The 20,214-nt window shown below is 37.8% G+C and overlaps 1 protein-coding gene across 2 annotated transcripts; it reads left to right on the top strand.

Annotated features, from left to right (window-relative positions):
• Window positions 1–333: 333 nt before the first annotated feature.
• LOC148673564 (ubiquilin-1-like) lies at window positions 334–19,170 on the top strand. 2 transcript variants are annotated; one of them, XM_088630184.1, is made up of 11 exons: window positions 334–616; window positions 3,930–4,081; window positions 6,119–6,243; window positions 8,994–9,256; window positions 11,830–11,988; window positions 13,244–13,469; window positions 15,139–15,278; window positions 16,001–16,084; window positions 17,195–17,310; window positions 17,546–17,717; window positions 17,998–19,170. In XM_088630184.1, exons 1-11 carry the CDS (start codon window positions 497–499, stop codon window positions 18,148–18,150), a joined length of 1,710 nt encoding a protein of 569 aa, XP_088486310.1. In that variant the 5' UTR covers window positions 334–496; the 3' UTR covers window positions 18,151–19,170. The 2 variants fall into 2 exon arrangements, with proteins under 2 accessions (XP_088486310.1, XP_088486309.1); XM_088630183.1 differs by having other exon boundaries at window positions 335–616; window positions 15,136–15,278.
• Window positions 19,171–20,214: the final 1,044 nt, after the last annotated feature.

Raw genomic sequence — 20,214 nt, 5'->3', positions numbered from 1 at the left:
CTCTTTTTTTTCTTACTTTTTTATTTTTTTTTCTGTATCCTTTATCTGCTTTCTGTAGTACTGCAGCATAAACCTACAATCGAAGTCAAAGGTCACACATGCGCAGTTTACGTTTTCGTTGGGGGAATTGGCCTTCCCCTTTCTAGTAACTTCCCCAAATGGCAACGTCATCGTCCAGCAAGTCAAACAGACACAATAAAGCCAATGTATTTACGTTCTCAAGTATTTTTATTTGCGGTCTTTTACAAAACTCACGACTTTTCTTTGTAAGAAATAAGAAATTCTTGGAGTTTCCTAAAATAGCTGGGTACAGTTGCTGGGATTTATTTTACCCATGATGCTCTAGACTAGGTTACAATCAGGAAGCAATAAGTTGAAGTGATCAGTTTCGCAGACATTTAATTTTAGATTGCACGGTTTAGATTTCTCACTTATCATTTTGTTTTTGTCGTCAGCTGAGAACCAACAGGGATTCAAACGAAAAACTAAAACCGACATGGCGGACAGTGGAGAGACCCCAGGACCCTCCTCTGATGCCAAAATCATCAAAGTGACAGTCAAAACTCCTAAGGAGAAAGAGGAGTTTGCCGTGCCTGAAGACAGCACCATCAAGCAGGTGAGTCTCTTCGAGATACTGTTAATCATTAAGCTCAGTCTCACCTCTAGAATCAGGACAGTCGTATCTTGATCAAAGTGATCTCTATCAGTAACAGTGATATTAGTTAAATCAGATAGTCGGCGACGATAGCACATCTGTCTTCCCCACCCCTCTGCACACACGGTCTGCTGGGTGAATACCAAGGGAGTTTCTTCAGAGCAGGTTACTGCAGTGCTGTGGCATGAACTCGAATCTCTTGTATCGCACCAGAAACCTACGTTTCTGCGCAATTTTCAGAAATGTATGTTGGGCTGTTTTCCTTCTGAGGTTTCAGTTTGCAATCTCAGTGATGTGAATCACTTTTTCCTGGCCTCTCCTTCCTGTATAGACCGCTGCATGTAACTTAACTGTTACCTGGGAATATGAGTAAAACACATAGAAACCTTTGAAGATGTAGAAGATTGTCTGATTTGGCATCAGAAATTTGTAGATGGGTGAGCAAAAGTGGCAAAATGGAAGAGTGAAGAGCCCATATTAAACTGGCGCAAAGGGTAAAAGGTGAGGGATACTTTCTTGAAAAAAGTTGCATTTCTTGTCAGATTTATTTTCTAGAAAATACCAACTTGTGATGGTTGTTCCTGTCTTTTTAATTCTGTAGGCCCTAATGTATGTAGGTTATTCTTGCTACTGCCAAATCACAGGTTTTAGAGACTGGCTAATTTTTTAAGCACCTGAAAATATTAATTTGCATTAGACGTTGGCTGGAGATGCACAGATTAGGTCAGTTATTTTAATCTGCGTTTTTTGAAAGAAAACCAACAGATCCTCCTATGCCAGGTTTCAGCCATTTCTACTTGTGTCTGTGGGGCTTTTATTTTGATGAAAACATGCTGAGAAAAGTGCATTCAGTTGTGAAATTAACTTTTAAAGTTGGATTTTAACCAGGCTGTGGTATACGTTGTGCCATACGTTTCTGATGATTCCTTGCAATTATTTATAATGTTAAATTTAATTTATCCTACACAGAACAAGTGTTTTTCCATTCAGGCTATCTTTAATGTGAATTTGTGAAATACTCCAAAACAAGATCACAGTTAATTTGTTTGTGTTCTTGGTTTAATTAAATAGAGAAATGTTTTTATACATGGGTTTATTTAAAGCCGCATGGTAAGGATAAGTCTAAGGATAAGATTTTCTCTTTGGGAGAACTGGACCTTTTTGGATAGTTGTGTGTTTATCTTAACATTTTTAGTGCATCAGTCAAGGTGGCATAGAAGAATTAAAAGAGTTTTCCTGTCTGTCATAAGACAGTCTTCTGACAATTCCACATTGAATTTCACTAACAATGCTGTTTCATCAGCACTGCCATTAAGTTGATAAGATGAATTTGGCTGCTGCTTGTTCTGGGATTGCACAGGAAAAAGGGGATGAATGGAATTCTGTCAGCAAATAATATTAATTAATCTATGATTTTATTTAGGTAGGGGATATATTCAGAGAAACCTTATACTGTGCAATTTACAGGAGGTATAGGTGAGTTTTAAAGATAAAGCAAGAGAGTGTGTGCTTGCTGGAGCAAGTGGCACCTATTTAGTACGCATTTGTACCACACACCAATTTGTCAAGTTCATGATGATTGCTGTGCACGCTTCATTTCGGCAACTGCTGGAGGCAACTCCTCTCATTACTATTGCTGTCTAGCCTATTTTCCAAAATGGAGAATGGACATAAAAATGAAAATTGACATTTTGGAGAATGTGATGCATACAAAGACAGGCCTTCCATCCTGAAAGATGCACTTCATGGCAGTCTGAACTTAATATATTGTAATCGATGAGTTAGCCATCAATTATAAATCAATGAGGAAGTCCAAAAAATCTGGTTTTAAACAATGAGAGTAGGCATGACACGTAGGCATCACTGTGATTTCTGGCTGAATGTAACATAACTATATGGCAGTGCCTCTTCTTCAAAGGTTAGATAGAAACATTTCTTGAAGTAGCCATCTCACTTAAAACATTTTACATCTAATATATCTCTAGGCATTAAGAAAATGAATAACTGCTGGATTACATTACATTATGGATTACGTTAAACAATAAATAACTTGTATTTTGAAAAAAAACTAAAGAAGGGTGTGATACATTCTAGAGAAGTAGTAGACCCTGATTGTATACCCAGTAAAATAGATGGGTATCAAGGAATGGTCATTGGGGGCCTTATGGTTATACTGCTAGCTAATTGACAAAGACGGTATTGTAGCATTTGAATGCTTGGTCGAGAAATCGGGCCTTCCTAACTCTCATTTTGGTAGATATATACAGGTCAGAACTTATCTTAAAGACAGTTTGAGCCTGAGTGTAACAATGAAAGATATAGAATCTCTAAGAAAAGATTTCCAAGCCAGGTATATAAACTATATGCAGGCAGAATACAAGTGATAAGAGTAAGATCCAAATGGGAAATGGAGGTTGGCACTTGCATAGCAATTGAGGAAAAGGAAGACATGTTTAAATCGGTAAAAAACTGCTAGTTCACCTTCATGGAGAGAATATACATGGAAAATTCATGTTTATTATTTTTAGCAGCCCCCCCCAGTTACAAGTCAAATGTGATGTGAGTACAAACATGAAGGAATTGTGTGAAACAGCTGGCAAATCGTACAAATTGTTTGATCATAGAAAGTTATGAAAATGTATTGGGAAATGTTTCGTGAAGAATTGCTTTATGCAGTACAGAGATATGGAGGAGACAGAGCCCAAAAGCGAGATGGGACACCAGCCCATTGCAGGGCCAACACTGACACCAACGCACACACTAACACCAGGGCCAGTTTTCCCAGAAGCCAGATTACCAAACAGTGTGTCTTTGGACTGTGAGAGGAAACTGGAGCACCCATGCAAAAACAGGGAGAACATACAAACTCCATCCTGATAGCAGTCCAGGTCCAGGATTGAACCCTATACTCCAGTGCTACCAGGCAGCAGTGCAACCACAGCACAACTGTGCCACCCTCAATAGGGATGAAGGTTCATAAATATGTGTAGATATCTGGTAAAAAAGCTCCATAATTACCAATTAAGATGACCATATCTCTAAAACTATTTGAGATGTTAATGTTCTGTCTCAAACAAAATTTAAATCCAACAGTTTGAACCTGTACACATGAAGAGGCAAAGGAAAATAACTAAATTATGTAAAAGTTACCCATTCTTGTCTAACATTCTTGTCTTATTCTTTCCTTGTAAGAAATAGTTATATTTTAACAGTTTTGGCACAGGGCTGTAATTGATTCTTTTCATAACTAACATAGTTTGTCTGTTCTTTTCAGTTCAAAGAAGAAATATCCAAGCGTTTCAAGGCACAGACAGAGCAACTGGTTCTGATATTTGCTGGTAAAATCTTGAAAGATCAGGATCTGCTTACCCAGCATGGTATCCATGATGGGTTGACTGTTCACCTTGTTATCAAAACACAGAGCAGGTAAGCTCGCTAATCACTCTTGGTATTTGGTTGGCTTTATTTCATTAGTGCTTTGTACTGTAATAGGGGGCCAATGAAGAGTCCTTATAAAAATATTTCACAAGATCCAATAAGAATTCTAACAAATATATTTACATGATGCTAAAAACGACATAAACTATGGAAATTTTAATCCATTTTTAAAAAGACCAAAACTTGAAGAAGTAGCAGTTAGGAGAATGTAATTGTGTGTATAAATAGGGCCTAACTAATATAACTGTGTATGAGAATTATTAGCTTGATTTACAGTGCCAAAAACGTTTATGAACCCCAAAGATAAATATGGAGATTTCATAGTTTTAACATGGTAGCCTTCTTGCATCAAACCAGTCTTAATGTAAATATCGAATAGGGTTTAATAGTATAACATTTGGGGGATGTGAACAAGGAAGTGAATCCCCTCATTTCAAAACCTCAGTTAAGGGAATAATTCAGGGAATCAGGTGTTTTAAATAAATAAGTAGATATTGGGGGCTGAGTTTGGTGTGTGAAAACAATTCATACCACAAAATCTCTGAGGACCCAGAAAGACTTATTGATATCCACAAACATTTACACAACTGTGTCTAGGGAACCGGGGATCCACCAATCCACTGTTGGACAATCTATTAATGGAGACCACATTAACTCAACTCGGGAATGATCATCCTACCAAAATCTCTCCCAGAACAAACAGGAAAATCATCAAGCAAGTTACAAAGAACCCAAGAGAACATCCAAGGAAATGCAAGCCACTCTTGGCTAATGTGACTGTTCATGACTCAGCTATGAGGAAACAACTGAACAAGAATGTTGTTCATGGAAGGATAACACGAAGAAAACCACTGCTCTCTAAAAGAGCATTGCTACCTGTCGAAAGCTCACCAATAAACATATTGATGATCGACAAGGCCTCTGGAACAATGTTCTTTTGACAGACGAGTTAAAGGTAATTTTGAACAGTTTGAACAGTGCTTTTGAACAGTAGAACCTCATCCCAACCATCAAGCATAGTGATGGGATTTGGGTCTGCTTTGCTGCCTCAGGACTTGGATTGCTTTCCATCATTGACACAACCATGGATTGTGCATTACATCAGAAGACTCTAGAGGAGAATATCAGGCCAACTGTCTGTGACCTGAACCAAACCGAAATTGGGTCTGGAATGAAATGGCTGCAGAAGAAGAATTTCCAGGTTCTACAATGGCCTAGTGCACCTGCAGCTCACCCAGTGCTGGTACTGACCAGGCTCAACCCTATGGTCTATGTGGATCCTAATGCCCCAGTATAGTGGCGGGGACACTATACTGTAGTGGGTGTCGTCTTTTGGATGAGACGTTAAACTGAGGTCTTGACTCTCAGTGGTCTTTAAAGATCCTAGGGCATTTCTTGATAAAAGTAGGGAATTATCCTGGCATCCGGGCCAAATTTTGCCTCTCTGCCTTTACCGTGGCCTCCAAATTGCCCCCATGTATGATTGGCTTGCACTTGCCCTGCGATGGGCTGGCGCTCTGTCCAGGGTGTACCCTGCCTTGCGCTTTAGTCAAATTCCCGACATAAAACCCCACAGAGATGTGGCAGGATCTGAGGCAAGTCCAATGGCCCAGAGATGAAGGAATTCTGTAAAGATGAATGGGCCACAATTCCTTAAAACCGATGTAAGAGACTGATTAGGAATTACAGGAAATATTCAATTGCAGTTATTGCTGCTCAAGGGGGAGCCACCAGTTTCTGAATATAGAGGTCCGCATTGTTTGTCACACATATATTGATAGTGAATGTTGTATCATTGGAGCCTAAATAAATGTTGAAACATGTTGTGTGTCATTTGTCCTATCAGATTAACTTGATCTATTATTAGGACTAAGATTAAAATCTAATCAGATTTTAGCATTTTAGGATCAAATGTGTGAAATATGTAAAAATCCTAAGGGGTTTATTAATTTTTTGGCACTGTATTTCTTAACTAGATGGAAATAAAGGAGAAATTTAATTTCCTTTTCCTTTTTTTATTTTAAGGTCACAGGACCAAGCAGCCCAGTCATCCAGCAGCTCGTCTAGCAGTAGTGCAGGAGTCTCCACTGAGTCTAGCAGCACAACTACAGCTACTACAACACCAGCCTCCAGCAATCCTTTAAGTCTTGGTAAGAAAGGCTGCTCTGCATCTTCCTTCAAAGCATTACACAGCTGGTGCTGAAAGTCTTATAACCATTAATGGCAATTATACAGGTATTCTTAAAGCTTGTGCTATATACAGAATACAGAACAAGAATAAACGGGCTCCATTCACAGGCCTTCCAACTCGTGGTTGTACAGAAAGTTTCAGTATCAGGCCTCGCACCCAGTAGCTTTTAATATGCCCAGAAATATTTTTCTGAATAATGAAGGCTTGCACACAGACAGTGTTGTTTAAACTGGGGGAAAAAGCTTCAATAGTTTTTTAATGCTGTTAAGACACGGTGTTAAGACCAGATCGGTTAAAATGCAAAAGTGAAATTCTTCTAATACAGGCAAAAGAATCTATCTTACATAACTCTTAGAATTGTATGGGTTAAGGCAGCATTGTGTAACACCAAATACAGTACCTTCAGTGCCTTTTCACTTTTTGTACTGTTGTTTTTACATAGGAGATTTACATATCCTATGGGGCTAACAACCTTACAGAACTATCCAGAGGAGTTGCTGAGAATGGACTTTGCCTTTAAGAATCTTATGCTCGAGAGTTTTTTATATGTATTTTTTTAGTTTATAACTGATTGTTTAAAAGTGAAAAATGATGTGCAAACGCAATGCAAACATCAGAATGTGACCCTGTGATGGCTTGAGTACTGTATCAATTCATCTCGCAGTTGACAGCTCGGTTGATTGCATTTCTGAAAGTTTCAAAAAATGTCTTTAACCTATTAACTGTCCAATTCCTGGGAAAAAAACAACATTTTATCTTGTTCACCTGACGCAAAAAATAGGATAGTAATTCCCATGTGGTCCACTTGAACAAACAGCAGAAGGGTTTGCTCTATGGTCTGTTTTAGGTCTGAATCGGTCTTGTTCATGCAGTTGACCATGTTGGAAACTGCTGAATTCATGCCTAGCTGGGTCATTATTTGTTCAACTTTATCTTGACCACAATAATAATTAATTCACAGGGGCAGTCTTCTTTTTCCGTTTCAGTGAAAGTTCCTGGAGGGAGGCTGGTGACATTTGTACTAAAAAGGTTACTTTAAAAATTCCACCATTTATGTCAATTAATTTATAAAATGAGGAGAATTAAATTAAATGAAATCTTAAGTAACTTTAAATTAGGTTTAATGTATTGTGCTATTCAAATACTTACAGGAGCAAACATGGCAAAATGGAGGTGGGCTTTATAGTATGTCTGCTGTTAACAATTTATGACGTTTCACATTAACAGCAGCCTGTACGGTATTTACCACACTAATGAACAATCTTTACTTTCCCTCTTTTTGATATGTTTTGACGTTGCCAGGTAGCAAACCAGAATGATGACTTTTTTCAGCCTACACATCAACTTGCATTTTCAACCTCTGATGGCTTAACAAAACAGCCTGCAGAGATGGCTGCTGACTGCTCTTTGCAACGGTAAACTGTTGTTGTTTCTAAAGGAGAAATGGCTTGCGACTTTGTAAATGAACCTGTTGTCATCTAGTTCCAAAAGCGAACGTTTGGAAATAAATGCAGCCAACTGTATCTTTTTCTTTACATATTTTCTTTCAGATGCATATTTGCGTTTTGTCACTGGGTTTTTAAGAAAATAATCGTAATGCTTTGGCCAGTATGGTCACCAGCGATTGCTGTTCTTTTCATTGTTTTCTTTACTGTTACCCCCTCAAAATTAAATGTATTTAACAAGACACTCCTGACCAAGAAGATCATGATAGAAAATCCTGTTCTTATTTTTTTGCCATAGTGGTAAGCGTTGTATGTGTGCATGCATGCACAGAGAAGTACTTTATTAATTTTCATTCAGCATACATTTGCCTGAAACCTTTCATCTCGACCAGTGGTTCTAAGCCATTTCATGAAAGCATTCCCTGTTAACCCAAAAATCAGAAATCGAATAACAACAACCACTTGGGTGCAAGTAAATAGATCCACCGAGGAAGCAGCCAAAAAGGAAAACAGAGCAATACAAAAAATGTTTTATCTGAGAATTAATGTGACTCTTGGGAATATAAAGCAGGCCTACATCTCCTAGAGTGCTGTGCTCCGTACTACTCTGATATGATACGGATTGTGTACATTTTAGTGCTGGGAAAACAGTACTTGAATATTTGATTAAGCATTTTTGTACATTTTCAGATACAATATGTAACATTCATGCTCAATAGGCTTCAGTTGACGGAAAGAAGAAGCTCATTTGCCACATGAACTGTGCTGATACATGATGCCAACTTACCAGAAACTATATTTAGGATGTAATGCGAAGGGTAGCATGTGGCTTTGATGTGTGATAAGATTGATGGAGATGGGAGTTAAGGTGAGCCTTTCAGCAGTGAATGGCAGAGAGCAAGTAGCTTACTTTTATTACTTTTTTGAAACCTAATGCATCTTCAAACTAATATATATTTTTTGGGCAAACATTTCAAAACAGATGCCTCCTCTTTAAGGTAATACTGTCAGTCTGATATATACACATGAAACATTAAAAATAAGGGAGTAAAAGTTGTACTCGTGCCATTTAGATGGGTAAGAGAATTGCACTTCAAATAAATTGTTTCTGCATGCTGAGCTTATTCTAGGTACTCAGATTTCACTCTGACATTGTGCGGGGAACAATCTCAGCATCATCCCTCAGGACTACTACTGATGACGATGTTCTTAGCCTCTCCTTATGTTGTCATTTGTACTGAAAGTGGGTTTGTGTGTGTTTCAGGGGGCTTTGGAGGACTGGCAGGCCTAAGTGGATTAGGAATGAACACTGCCAACTTCTCTGAGCTGCAGAGCCAGATGCAGAGGCAGTTGATGTCCAACCCAGAAATGATGGCTCAGATCATGGAAAACCCCTTTGTACAGAGCATGCTGTCAAACCCGGACCTGATGAGGCAGTTAATCATGGCAAACCCCCAGATGCAGCAGTTGATTCAACGAAATCCAGAGATCAGTCACATGCTGAATAATCCGGACATAATGAGACAAGTAAGTAGAGATGTGCGGTAAAACTTCTTTAGTCACGCGGTACTTACCGTGGTACGTTTTAGACCGTACCCAGTACGCTCGGTAATTTCCGGCAATTTCAGGCAGCGGTTTTATTTTTTCAGTTTTAATAAAGATTTTCTACTGTTTGCATTCATAAAATCTAATTTGATTCAAAGAACAAAATGACTGCGATAAAATGTCATTAACTTTAAAAGGGTGAGTAAAAAGGTATTTCCCGCATATCATTGGCTAGTAAGTATAGAAATATGACGTGATTTTGGAAATCACGCAGAAATAGTCACAGCTGATTGGTTCAGAACAACCTTGATTTTCATCAATATGGGCATTCCCAATGATCCATTGAACAGGTGCTGTTTTTTCTAGTTTTTCATTTTTCTGATTCTACTGTAACTCTAGTCGGGAAGGAAGTCTAGTCTTGATCATGTGTTTAATATCCATTACTACCATTAGACGTGCTTTGATTTTTTTTTTACCCTGTTTAAGTCAATATAGAATGTCTTGTCTCAGCAATGTTTTAAGCAAGTCTTGAGGATTCTTTGAAGTTTTAGATGAAATAGCCAAGGACAGTCGAACATGCTAAATATGTTTCATAAGGTTGTGAATCTCAACTTTACTCATTCTAAAGAAAAATGTTACAATTTACAAGCACCTGTCATATTTGATATAATATTGGTTATGCAGAATTTGGAGGTTTGTCTTTGTTACATCAATACGTGGGAGGGAATTTAAATCTGAAGGAGTAATGATTCTTTTGTTCAGTGTGGATCCTTAGTTTTACACTCAAAGGCAAACTTGGGGATGGAACCAAGAATTTCCTGGACCACTGAGCCATAAAATATATGAAAAAATGATTTTGTCCTTTTGGGTAATGTAAACTTATTAGTGAAATAGGATGTTTATTCTCCTTATTTTGATTGTTTTACCTGAACAACATGAATAAATCAGGATATGTTATCAGGATATGAGATCCTTGGTAAGGAAGGTGGCATGAATAACTTGTCTTCTGTATTTAGAGAATCCAAGCTCAAGTGTTTAGATTGACAAAGAAAATGCATGTCACTGGATTCATTTTCAAATTTTCAGTATACTCTAGTACATATACAAATGTTGTGAAGCAGTTTTTTTATCATTATACACCTGTGACACTTAACTCTAATGCCTTGATACAGGATACATTTAATTAGTGGAGAACTGGTACCAAATGTCTTCTCTTTGCAAGAAGCATACTGTATATAAAAAATAAAGTTTTCAAGAAGGACCACAGGGATAATACTACACAGTAAATCTTCTGAAGTCAGTCCCTGGATTCTGTATTTCTTTGCAAAAACAATATCACATTATAGTGTGATTTTCACCTTTGAATATCCCCTGAAGACAAAAACAAAAAAGGCAAATAAAAATGTTACATTAAAAAGCTTGCTGAATATATACCGTCTCAAGGAATCTAGGTGATAGGTACAGTAAATAACAACATAATATAACTTCAGGACTTGAACATCTGTAGCAAATGGGATTATTTCAAAGTACTGTGATGTGAAAATGTTAATCTGACCATTTCCCTTTCAAGTGGTTTAATTCAGCATGATTCTCTGAAAAATGCAGTGTGGTGAAAAAGTAAGTAGACTCCCTTAAGATTTTATGGTTTAACACATTTAGACTAATTTATTCTTCACCTCTCCCTCATCAAGACCTAACAGTAGGTAAAACTGACAAATTATGCACAAAAATCTATATTATCGTTATTTTAAATCACTTAGCCTACAATACCTTTGTGTGAAAAGGTAAGTGCACCATCTCGGTTAAGAGGGTAGAGTTCATGAGTCCATCATCAGGATAAGACTGAATAAGAATGACTTTAATGGAAGGATGCTCAGGAGAGAACCCCTGCCCTCCTAGAATAACATTGCTGCGTGGCTTAAGTTTGCAATATTGCTTTTGAATGAAAAACAAGACTTCTGGAACAATGTTTTCTAGACAGAAGAGTCAAAAGTGTTGTTTGGCCATATGAGGATAGCCTCATCTACTTTTAGAACTTGGTGAGGACCAGGTGAAGGTCAAATATGTCTAAACATATTAGACCATGATACATATCCATAATACATTAAACATAATACACCATAAACCATAATCTTCTTAAGGGGGTGTATCTACAGTTTCAACAACAAAGTACTCTTTGAGTGTGATATAGAACATGGATTCAATATGTAAATAAAAGTAATATTGCGGTGTTACAGTATGTTGTTACAGCAAACATAACCTGGTGAATCCCTCTAGTAAGAACATAAAAATGGTTATGAACAAGAGAGGAGCATTTGGCTAATCTTAATCATTTTGTAATCAGAAGGCATTAAAGTCAGAACTGTGCTACGATGTACTGTTTATTGCTCTTCACATTCCGGCTGCCTCTGTAAACACAAAGTTGTTTTATGATCCCTTAAAGATAGAACGTCTGACTGCTTCAGTGTCAATATGGTTATTAACCAGTTGTTTTACATTTTCTTATTGCTGTATCATTAAGATGCATGCTAGATAATACAAAACTGCCTTTGTAGACTCTGGAGCTTGCCAGAAATCCAGCTATGATGCAGGAGATGATGAGAAACCAGGACAGGGCACTAAGCAACCTCGAGAGTATTCCTGGAGGCTACAATGCTCTGAGGCGGATGTACACTGACATTCAAGAGCCAATGCTGAATGCCGCTCAAGAGCAGGTGAGTCCTTACACAGTCCGAATTTGAGGGAGAATGCATACTCTTCTGATTTTATTTTTGTGGAGTAGAACATTCAAATTCCACTTTATGCTCCACTTTAATCTGTAGGTAGTCAAATACCACTCTAAACTCTATTTCCAGGAAAAGCTTTGAGATAGGATCTCTGTGGTTTCCTGGTAAGTGCGCTGCTTCAGTCTGAATGCCTTTCATCGAGATCACCAGAATAGTAGACTTCTTCATACAATCAGACCATGATATGGAGAATATTATGGGCTATATAGTTCTCAGGAACACTGACTGAAATGATCATTTTTCTATATTCCCTGTGTAGATATAGCTTCAGAAACAGCAATTCATAAAAACAACCTCTTCAAAAAAGTCGCTCTGAGTATAACAGATATGGATGTGCTTCTTGTAGAAATTGAAATATTGTGTGTCTGCTTGGGATATATTTTGCTTAGTTGATTAATTTAGATCAGGTGAAATAATTTTCTGTCAAGCCCCATCAGTTTGATGTTTGATGTTTTTGCCATCGTGATGTATGTCCATAATAGCCTAGCAGAATTAGCTATTCTGGTCATTTAATTTTCATTAATTTTTAACCTGTACTGTAGTTTCTCCCAACTTCTCCTTGTTGGGTTTACATTTTCTGCTTATGGCAGGGCTCTGCTTAATGCACACTTTCAATTAATATTGAGAGCATTGAACTGAATACCCATCACTTGGTTGTAAAAGCCCTGTAATTAGTGAAGAAGGAGTAGAATCTTGAGGTGGTATTTTGTGATTACAAGGTTACTTTGAGCACAATTTCTGTGATCTCCGTGGAAGTAGGTGGGTGGGGGTACATATATTTACATTCGAGTTATGCTGTTAAATGGGTTTGCTGCCGGTACTGATGTTTTGTTATTACATTATATTATGCATTTGGATTAAAAGTCAAAAGCAGGTTACCACTGATACCACTTCACAATCTAATTACACTGAACTCGTTGACACCTGCACTTCCCCATTCTAAAAATGTGCTTGTAAGTTAAGATAATGATCAGAAAAGAAGTGCCCAGAAGAAAAAAAAAGGTTATAAGCCAATATGTTGTTCAGTTTACATAAATGAATGAAGTACATTTTTAATCTTTCCTAAATGCACAGGTTGGGGAGTTTCTCCTTGATATTTGTTTTTTACATAGGATTGAAAGTACCACTTCAGAACTGTACTTGTCATGTGATATCCTGTTGGCTCTATTTTCCCCAATTTCAGTTTGGAGGAAACCCCTTTGCTTCATTGGTGAACAGCGCATCTGGAGGTGGGAGTCAGCCCTCACGCACTGAAAACAGGGACCCTCTGCCCAACCCCTGGGCACCGCCTGCCAGCTCACAGCCTGCCTCCTCCAGTGCCACTGGCGTCACTGCTAGCACCACTGCCCCTGCCAGTGCCAATCCGGCACAAGGCACTGCCCACCCCAGCCTGGGGCCAGGGCTGGGAGGTAAGCTTGCAGTTGTCATGGTGTTTTTTTGTTGTTCAATAAAATGGCATCGGCAGCCTTTTGTCTCATTCTGATTTACTGCAAAAATGAGGTCCATGGAAATCACTCTCTCCTTGTAAAATTGTCCCTAGGTGACGTATTCTGAAATACTTTACATTATTTTAAGAAATTCCACGGAGTGGAATACATAATCTATTGCAAATAGCTTTTGCTTTTGTGTCTTTCAATTTGGAAAAGCCATTTTTTATCAAACCTGGTGATGGTGTCACAGTCATCTGCAACACTTTGGAAGAGATGTAGACAATACACAGGAATACAACCGTCAACCCTCCAAAAAACAGGGCTTTAATTTCAACTGCAGGATGGGTTCTGTTGTTTTTGTACTCATGAGTACCTGTAATGGTGTTGTAACTTAAAGTCTGCTGCCCACAGTTCTGCATATTTGAACTGATGACCTACCAGTCTATAGAACTCTTACCAGTGCTTCTTGGAATAAACTGCCCAGCATTCTTTCAAGATTTCCTCCCCCAAAGATCTTTTATTTTAAATAAAAAAAGAATACAAGGCTGTTTTCACACATTATTCTAGAATCACAAAGGAAGATGTTCAATTTCTTCAGTCCAAAAAGTATTTTGAGAAAGATGTCCTTCCATTGTGGAGGCACTGTGGCTGAGGGGTTAACACTGCTGCGTCGCAGTTCTTGGGCCGTGAGTTCAGTTCTGGACCTGGGGTGCTATCTGCATATCTATATGTTCTCCTTGTGTTTGTGTAGTATTCCTCACAGTTCAATAACATACTGGTAGGTTAATTTACTTCTCAGAAAATTGGCCCTGATGTGAGTGTGTGTATGTCTGTTTGTGCCCTGAGATGGTGTCCTGTCCAGGGTGTACCCAGCCTTGCACCTGTTGCTTGCTGGGATAGGTTCTGGCTCTCCAGTGACCCTGAATTGGAAGAAGTGGTTTGAAAATGGATGGTTGTGCTCCCGTTGATGATGTTGTCTTAGAGGGGTCTATTTTTTTTTGCTCTCAGCTGTGTCATTACTGGGAGCAGATTCCCGGAAGAGAAATATGACGGCTGGATGTTCATATTTCCTTCTGATGGCTATGTCCCGGTAGTCGGACTGGATGCCATGCAGTAGAAGATTTGTCTGATTTACCAGTCTTACCTTAAAAATATGTTCATATAGCTCTGCTGCTTTAAAATAAGCACACCAGAATCTAGTGGAATCAAGCTTTCCTGCAACAACTCCAGACCTGTTTTTTAAAAATACTTCTGCTTTCTGCTCGAATGCATCACGTACAAAGCCAATAACTAAGCAGTTGTTCCATATTGTATTTTGTTTATCTCATGCTTTTTATTTTTGTGTTATGGGTGGTCATTTTCATATAGGGCTCTGGAGAGACGGGAAGAAATACTAACTACAGTTAGTGTGTTTGAAGTGCTTCATGGGTTTAACTTACAATAACAGAAATAATGTCTGTTTTAACTGATGTGATCTGCCTTTTTCATAGAAGACTACAAATTGGGTGTTGCAATAAAATGAGATATGAATTTGTAAAAACCTAATAAACATTTTGGATAGACTCTAATCCATTCCATCAAGCAGACGATAAAATGAAAACACCATTATAATTTATCTGAATTAATGTTTTGATTTTTTTTTCAGCAGGAATGTTTAATACACCTGGAATGCAGAGCTTGTTGCAGCAGATAACGGATAATCCACAGCTGATGCAGAATATGCTGTCAGCTCCGTACATGAGAAGTATGATGCAGTCATTGAGCCAGAACCCAGACCTAGCTGCACAGGTACATAGAGAATAAAAATAGTCTGTCTGCCTGATGATATATGCAGTATCCAGCCATACATCCATACATTAATTATTCAACTCCCCACACCCAAGTACATATTAAAAGGAATAAAAGTGCCACTGACAAACATCACAATTATTTTAGTCTGCAATAAACTACTAAATGAAAATAACCCCATTGTTTCCTCAGCCTCTTTGAATTTTAAAGTATGACATACTTTTTATGTAAGTGTGCATAATTTAATTGTTTTGTTTTACACTGACTTGAAACATTCAGGCTTTTATTTCTAGTCAGGTGTACCATTCTTTTAAACTTTTGTTCACTCATTTGTTATTTCTTAATCTTAGTTTATCTTGACTGATATCTTCTGAATGTTTTTCACTTTATTTTTGTTTGAAGCACAGTAGGGTTGTGACACCTGTGAATATAACATGGAAATTAAGGTCAGAAATGATGCAAAACTAAAGTGTGCTTTATGTGAAAGTACAGCAGGAAAGATTAATATTTCTGCTACAGGCAATTTACAGTGTTGATTGAGAGCCTTATGTAATTTGCATTTGGTTTCTAAGTTGTCAATCTGTATTTAAACCTCATTATGTCAGGACATGTTTACTAAGATCTGGTTAATGAAACATGCTCTGCATTATTACAGAGTCAGGACAATCTGTAGAATATCTCTTCCCATTACTTGGTAGTAAATGCCACCTGCTGTTTTACAGATGATGCTGAATAACCCACTGTTTGCTGGAAACCCACAGCTGCAAGAGCAGATGAGACAGCAACTCCCTGTGTTCCTTCAGCAGGCCAGTGTGAAAAACATAAAGCAATGTCCATTGATATGTGGTACTGTTAAATAAGTCATATTTGTTAGGATCACAAACCGAATTAATGAGTGAGTAGATGTACTGTATGAGCTATGTGTTAGTTGGATTTGATGTTTTTGAGATCATGCTAAAGTCGTACAGTTACTAAATGTAACTTCATGGGTAGAAACAGTTAATCATGCAGTTCAAAAGGGAAGTATTTAAAAAGAGACAAAAGTTTTATTTTTAGCAGTCATTTTATTCTCATTTTAAGACCTTCGTTTCCAAAGACAATTTTTAATTTCCAAACAGGTGAAAATTTGTTAATGCTTTGTAAAAAAAGATGCATCCCTTTCTGCAAAAGACATCCCTTTCTCAGTAACTCACAGAGCTATTTTTTAAAGTGAAGCAGATCAGTGAAACTATAGATTGATTTATGAGGCAGCAGATGTAATAGCTCAAATGTATGTCGTTTTGGATAAAAAGATCAGTCAGATCAATAATTCAAATTGCAAGAAATTTAAAATATTTTAAATATTCCTTCAGATTTTAATATTGGTTTACTTAGCATCCACCCATACAATATAGAAATTATGGAAAACAGTGGAAAGTATATTTGTCTGCAAAGAGCATGTATCCCTATTTACACTGAAAGACCTAGTGTCTGCTTACACTATCATGATGCTGTTATGGTGTGCTTGCAGAGTTTGTTGACTTAATCAAACAATTTGTGTATTGTGGAGAAATGGAATATGATGTACAACCAAATGGGACAGGGAAAGACGATATCACCGTCTTGGTACTACTTTATACCACGTGACAAGCTTGCACGCTGTTGTGGACACAGCTGGCAGTCGCCTTGAGCCTTCTGGTGTGAACACAAGAATGTGTTCCCGATGGTCGCATGTGTACACAGATTTCATTGCTCCTCAATGCTGTTTTCAAGAAATGGTTGTTTAAATTGGCCAAAAGATTTAATAAGCACCCTATGTTTTTAGATTATAAATGCATGGGAAGTGTAAATGCTTTAAAGTTATTTTTATTATATACATTTTAAAATTGTAATTTGTAATGTCTTATAATTGCTGTTGCTTTTTTTCCTCTCTTCAGATGCAAAATCCAGAAACCTTAGCTGCCATGTCAAATCCTAGAGCAATGCAGGCCTTGCTACAAATCCAACAGGGTTTGCAGACTTTGGCAACAGAGGCTCCGGGCTTTATTCCAGGGTAAGGAGTCCTTTTACAGGCTTAAAATTGGAGAAGGCAAAGAAACATATATTTATTTATTTGACAAATTATAAGTAAATATTTTAATATAATGTGTTCTGCACTTAGTCCACTTGAAATGACAGTACATTTCTTAACAGACCTGCTGGAACTGAAGAGGTCAGCATCCTCCAAGTCTTGTCTTGTCGGACGAGTTCATCCTCCTGCTCTTAGCCTGTGGTTGTGGTTCTTACAGGTTAAACGTGGGTGGTCTCGGAGGACTGGGGAGTGCTGGTGCTCCAGGCAGTAGCTCTGTTACAGGTTCTGGTACTGGGGACATAACAAGCAGCAGTCATGGAAGCCTGGAGGCAGGGCAGCAACAGTTTGTCCAGCAGATGTTGCAAGCCCTTGCTGGAACCAGTCCGCAGGTAGGGAGAAATTCAAACTTCCAGATCACTGTGGCTTATGAGACGGTCTCATGCAAAGACATGTTGTGGAAATGCCCCCAAACCTGAATGCTTTTAAACTACCTTTAAATTATTGACATCTCGGGATCTAGGTAAGAATAAATTGACCCACTTGAGGACCTTAAGTGTCCCTTAAGAAATCACTTTAAAGTGATGAACCAAAGCTGGCAACAGAATTATCTGCATTTTCAGTCACACAGTATGTATTATGAAAAATGTCGTGTTTCCTTTCTCATCTCAGGCTCAGAATCCTGAAGTAAGGTTTCAGCAACAACTAGAACAACTCAGCGCAATGGGATTTCTTAACCGTGAAGCCAATTTGCAAGCACTTATCGCAACAGGAGGAGACATCAACGCTGCAATTGAGAGGCTACTGGGGTCGCAACCCTCATAGCACCCCTCTTTCAGGCTGCAAACAAATGTAATTTATTTTTGATATAACAGCTGTTCAATCTTTAAAATACTTGCTTTATTTCACTTTAAACCTGAAGACATTGGTCTTATGTTTAGGAAGTTTGGGAGCGCTGTAAAGTGAAGTGTAGTAGTTGTATATGAGCAGTGGGAATCAGTCCATTTTCACTAATAATGTTGCATGATTCCAAAACAAAACTGAAGACTTTAACATTCATTGTGGTTTTTTAGACCATTCTCAGCTTCTTACAGTTGTGTGAGCTGGTGTATATGATGCGAAACTGTCATACTTTGTATTTCCGTTTTTGGTTCTTAGCCTTCAGTAGTAATTTATATTCAGTTCAAAGACAAAACAGGCTAGAGTACAACTGATCACGGCTGCAATTGTGGTATATTGCTTCTTGGTTAAATAGCATGTTATTTTTGCTAATGGAGCCTTAAGATACATGACCAGATGTATTAAACTGGTATGCTAACGTAATTATCCAGAACAGTGTTTCTAGAAGTGTAAAACAGATGTATAACTCATTCAAAAAATTACAATTATAACAAAATTTGAATTAGACAACAGTTGTAGACTTTGAATTTCCACATTATGTAATTACATTATGTAATTTAAGTGAACTGAAGAATCTTGTTAGAAACACTGATCTGGAAATCTATACATGTAGTACACCTGTACAGAGAGATAGCATTATAATTTGTCTTCTAATATATACAGTGGTTAACCATCCTTGATTGTTAAAATCCTGTGTCCCTTTGAAGAGCACTGTATACCCAAATTAAAATGGTGTGCTTTTTTATTTTATCATCGGTTGACTCCTCATTCTATTCAAGAAAAGCGTTAGGATTTGCATCTCAAGATGCATTTTCAATTCAAATGTCACTTGTGATATTAATCTTGTTACTTTTAACTGCCTTGTAAAAAATTATATCTTTTTGGTTTTTATCCGTAGCTAATTCCTCCTGTTCACAGGTCAATAAAATCAAGTGTATAAAAATATGTCCTTGCAATTAATGCCATTTGTTAGATTATGTTGCTTTCATTTGATTTTGTTTTATAATTTTTTTTACATTTAAACATAAACACAGAGCATATTTTAGATATTGGTGTTCTATACTTTGAACTTGCTACTCTCAACTTTAACTTAATACATTTTTAAAGACGCACTCTTTTTACTAGAGCAGAAAATTTAATCAATCAAATCCCTAAAAATGAAGCATGAAAGATCATTAAATGTGGACCATGTTAATGTTAACATGTGTAACATTTCTTTACAGATATTTATTGGCTATATACAATTTCTTGTATGAGGAATTTATTTTCGCATACCCCAACTTGCTCTCCATGAGAGGCACAGACAGGGAGAGAAGCTTGGGGTCAGAGCGCAGGGTCAGCTATTTATACACCATTCCTGGAGCAGTTGGGGTTAAGGGCCTTGCTCAGGGGCCCAACAGAGTAGACGCTCTCTACTGGCCGCGGGATACAATCCGGCAACCTTCCAGCCACAGGCGCAGATCCTTAGCTACAGAGCCACCACACCACCCCAATGTTAAAGTGACCGAAAGCATGACAGGTGGCATCACTGCATGGCAGTGATCGATTCTGAACTGTAAATCTTTCCGTGCAGACTCTTTATGTTCTGTGTTTTCATTGATGTCTCCACACTGCCCTTGTGTGCATGTCAGTGAATGTGTGTGTATGGGCTTACATTCTGGAAAGTAACCGACCTCGGCCCTCTAAAGGTAGATGGATGAAAGAGTGAATATACTAAATATTGAATGAATGAATATTCCATTACTTAACTGGAATAACAGATTGGAAGAGTTTTTTTAAGCACACTATTCTAGTGGTTACTTCAGCATTCGGTAGAAGCCAACATTTTCAGTGAAGTCCAATCACCAAAAGAAGTAGAAGTAGAGACTCAGATTCCACTAGGTGGCAGTCAAGGTATCATTTAAATACTGTTTCACATGCTACAGGGACAGAAACATTTTAGACAAGAACAAGTTAAACCTGTAAAATTTTTGTTCTATATTTTTATAA

Source organism: Lepisosteus platostomus, chromosome 4 (assembly GCF_059453375.1).
Source record: "Lepisosteus platostomus isolate fLepPlt1 chromosome 4, fLepPlt1.hap1, whole genome shotgun sequence".
Lineage (NCBI taxonomy): Eukaryota > Metazoa > Chordata > Actinopteri > Semionotiformes > Lepisosteidae > Lepisosteus > Lepisosteus platostomus.
The sequence above is the reverse complement of the archived record's forward strand: the minus strand, read 5'-3'. Positions and strand labels throughout refer to the sequence as shown.

Bases quoted from the DNA above. Each gene is read 5' to 3' on its own strand.
- LOC148673564 (XM_088630183.1), top strand. From the start codon at position 497: ATGGCGGACAGTGGAGAGACCCCAGGACCCTCCTCTGATGCCAAAATC. The intron at 617-3,929 runs GTGAGTCTCTTC...TGTTCTTTTCAG, and splicing joins AAGACAGCACCATCAAGCAG to TTCAAAGAAGAAATATCCAA. The intron at 17,718-17,997 runs GTAGGGAGAAAT...TTCTCATCTCAG, and splicing joins TTGCTGGAACCAGTCCGCAG to GCTCAGAATCCTGAAGTAAG.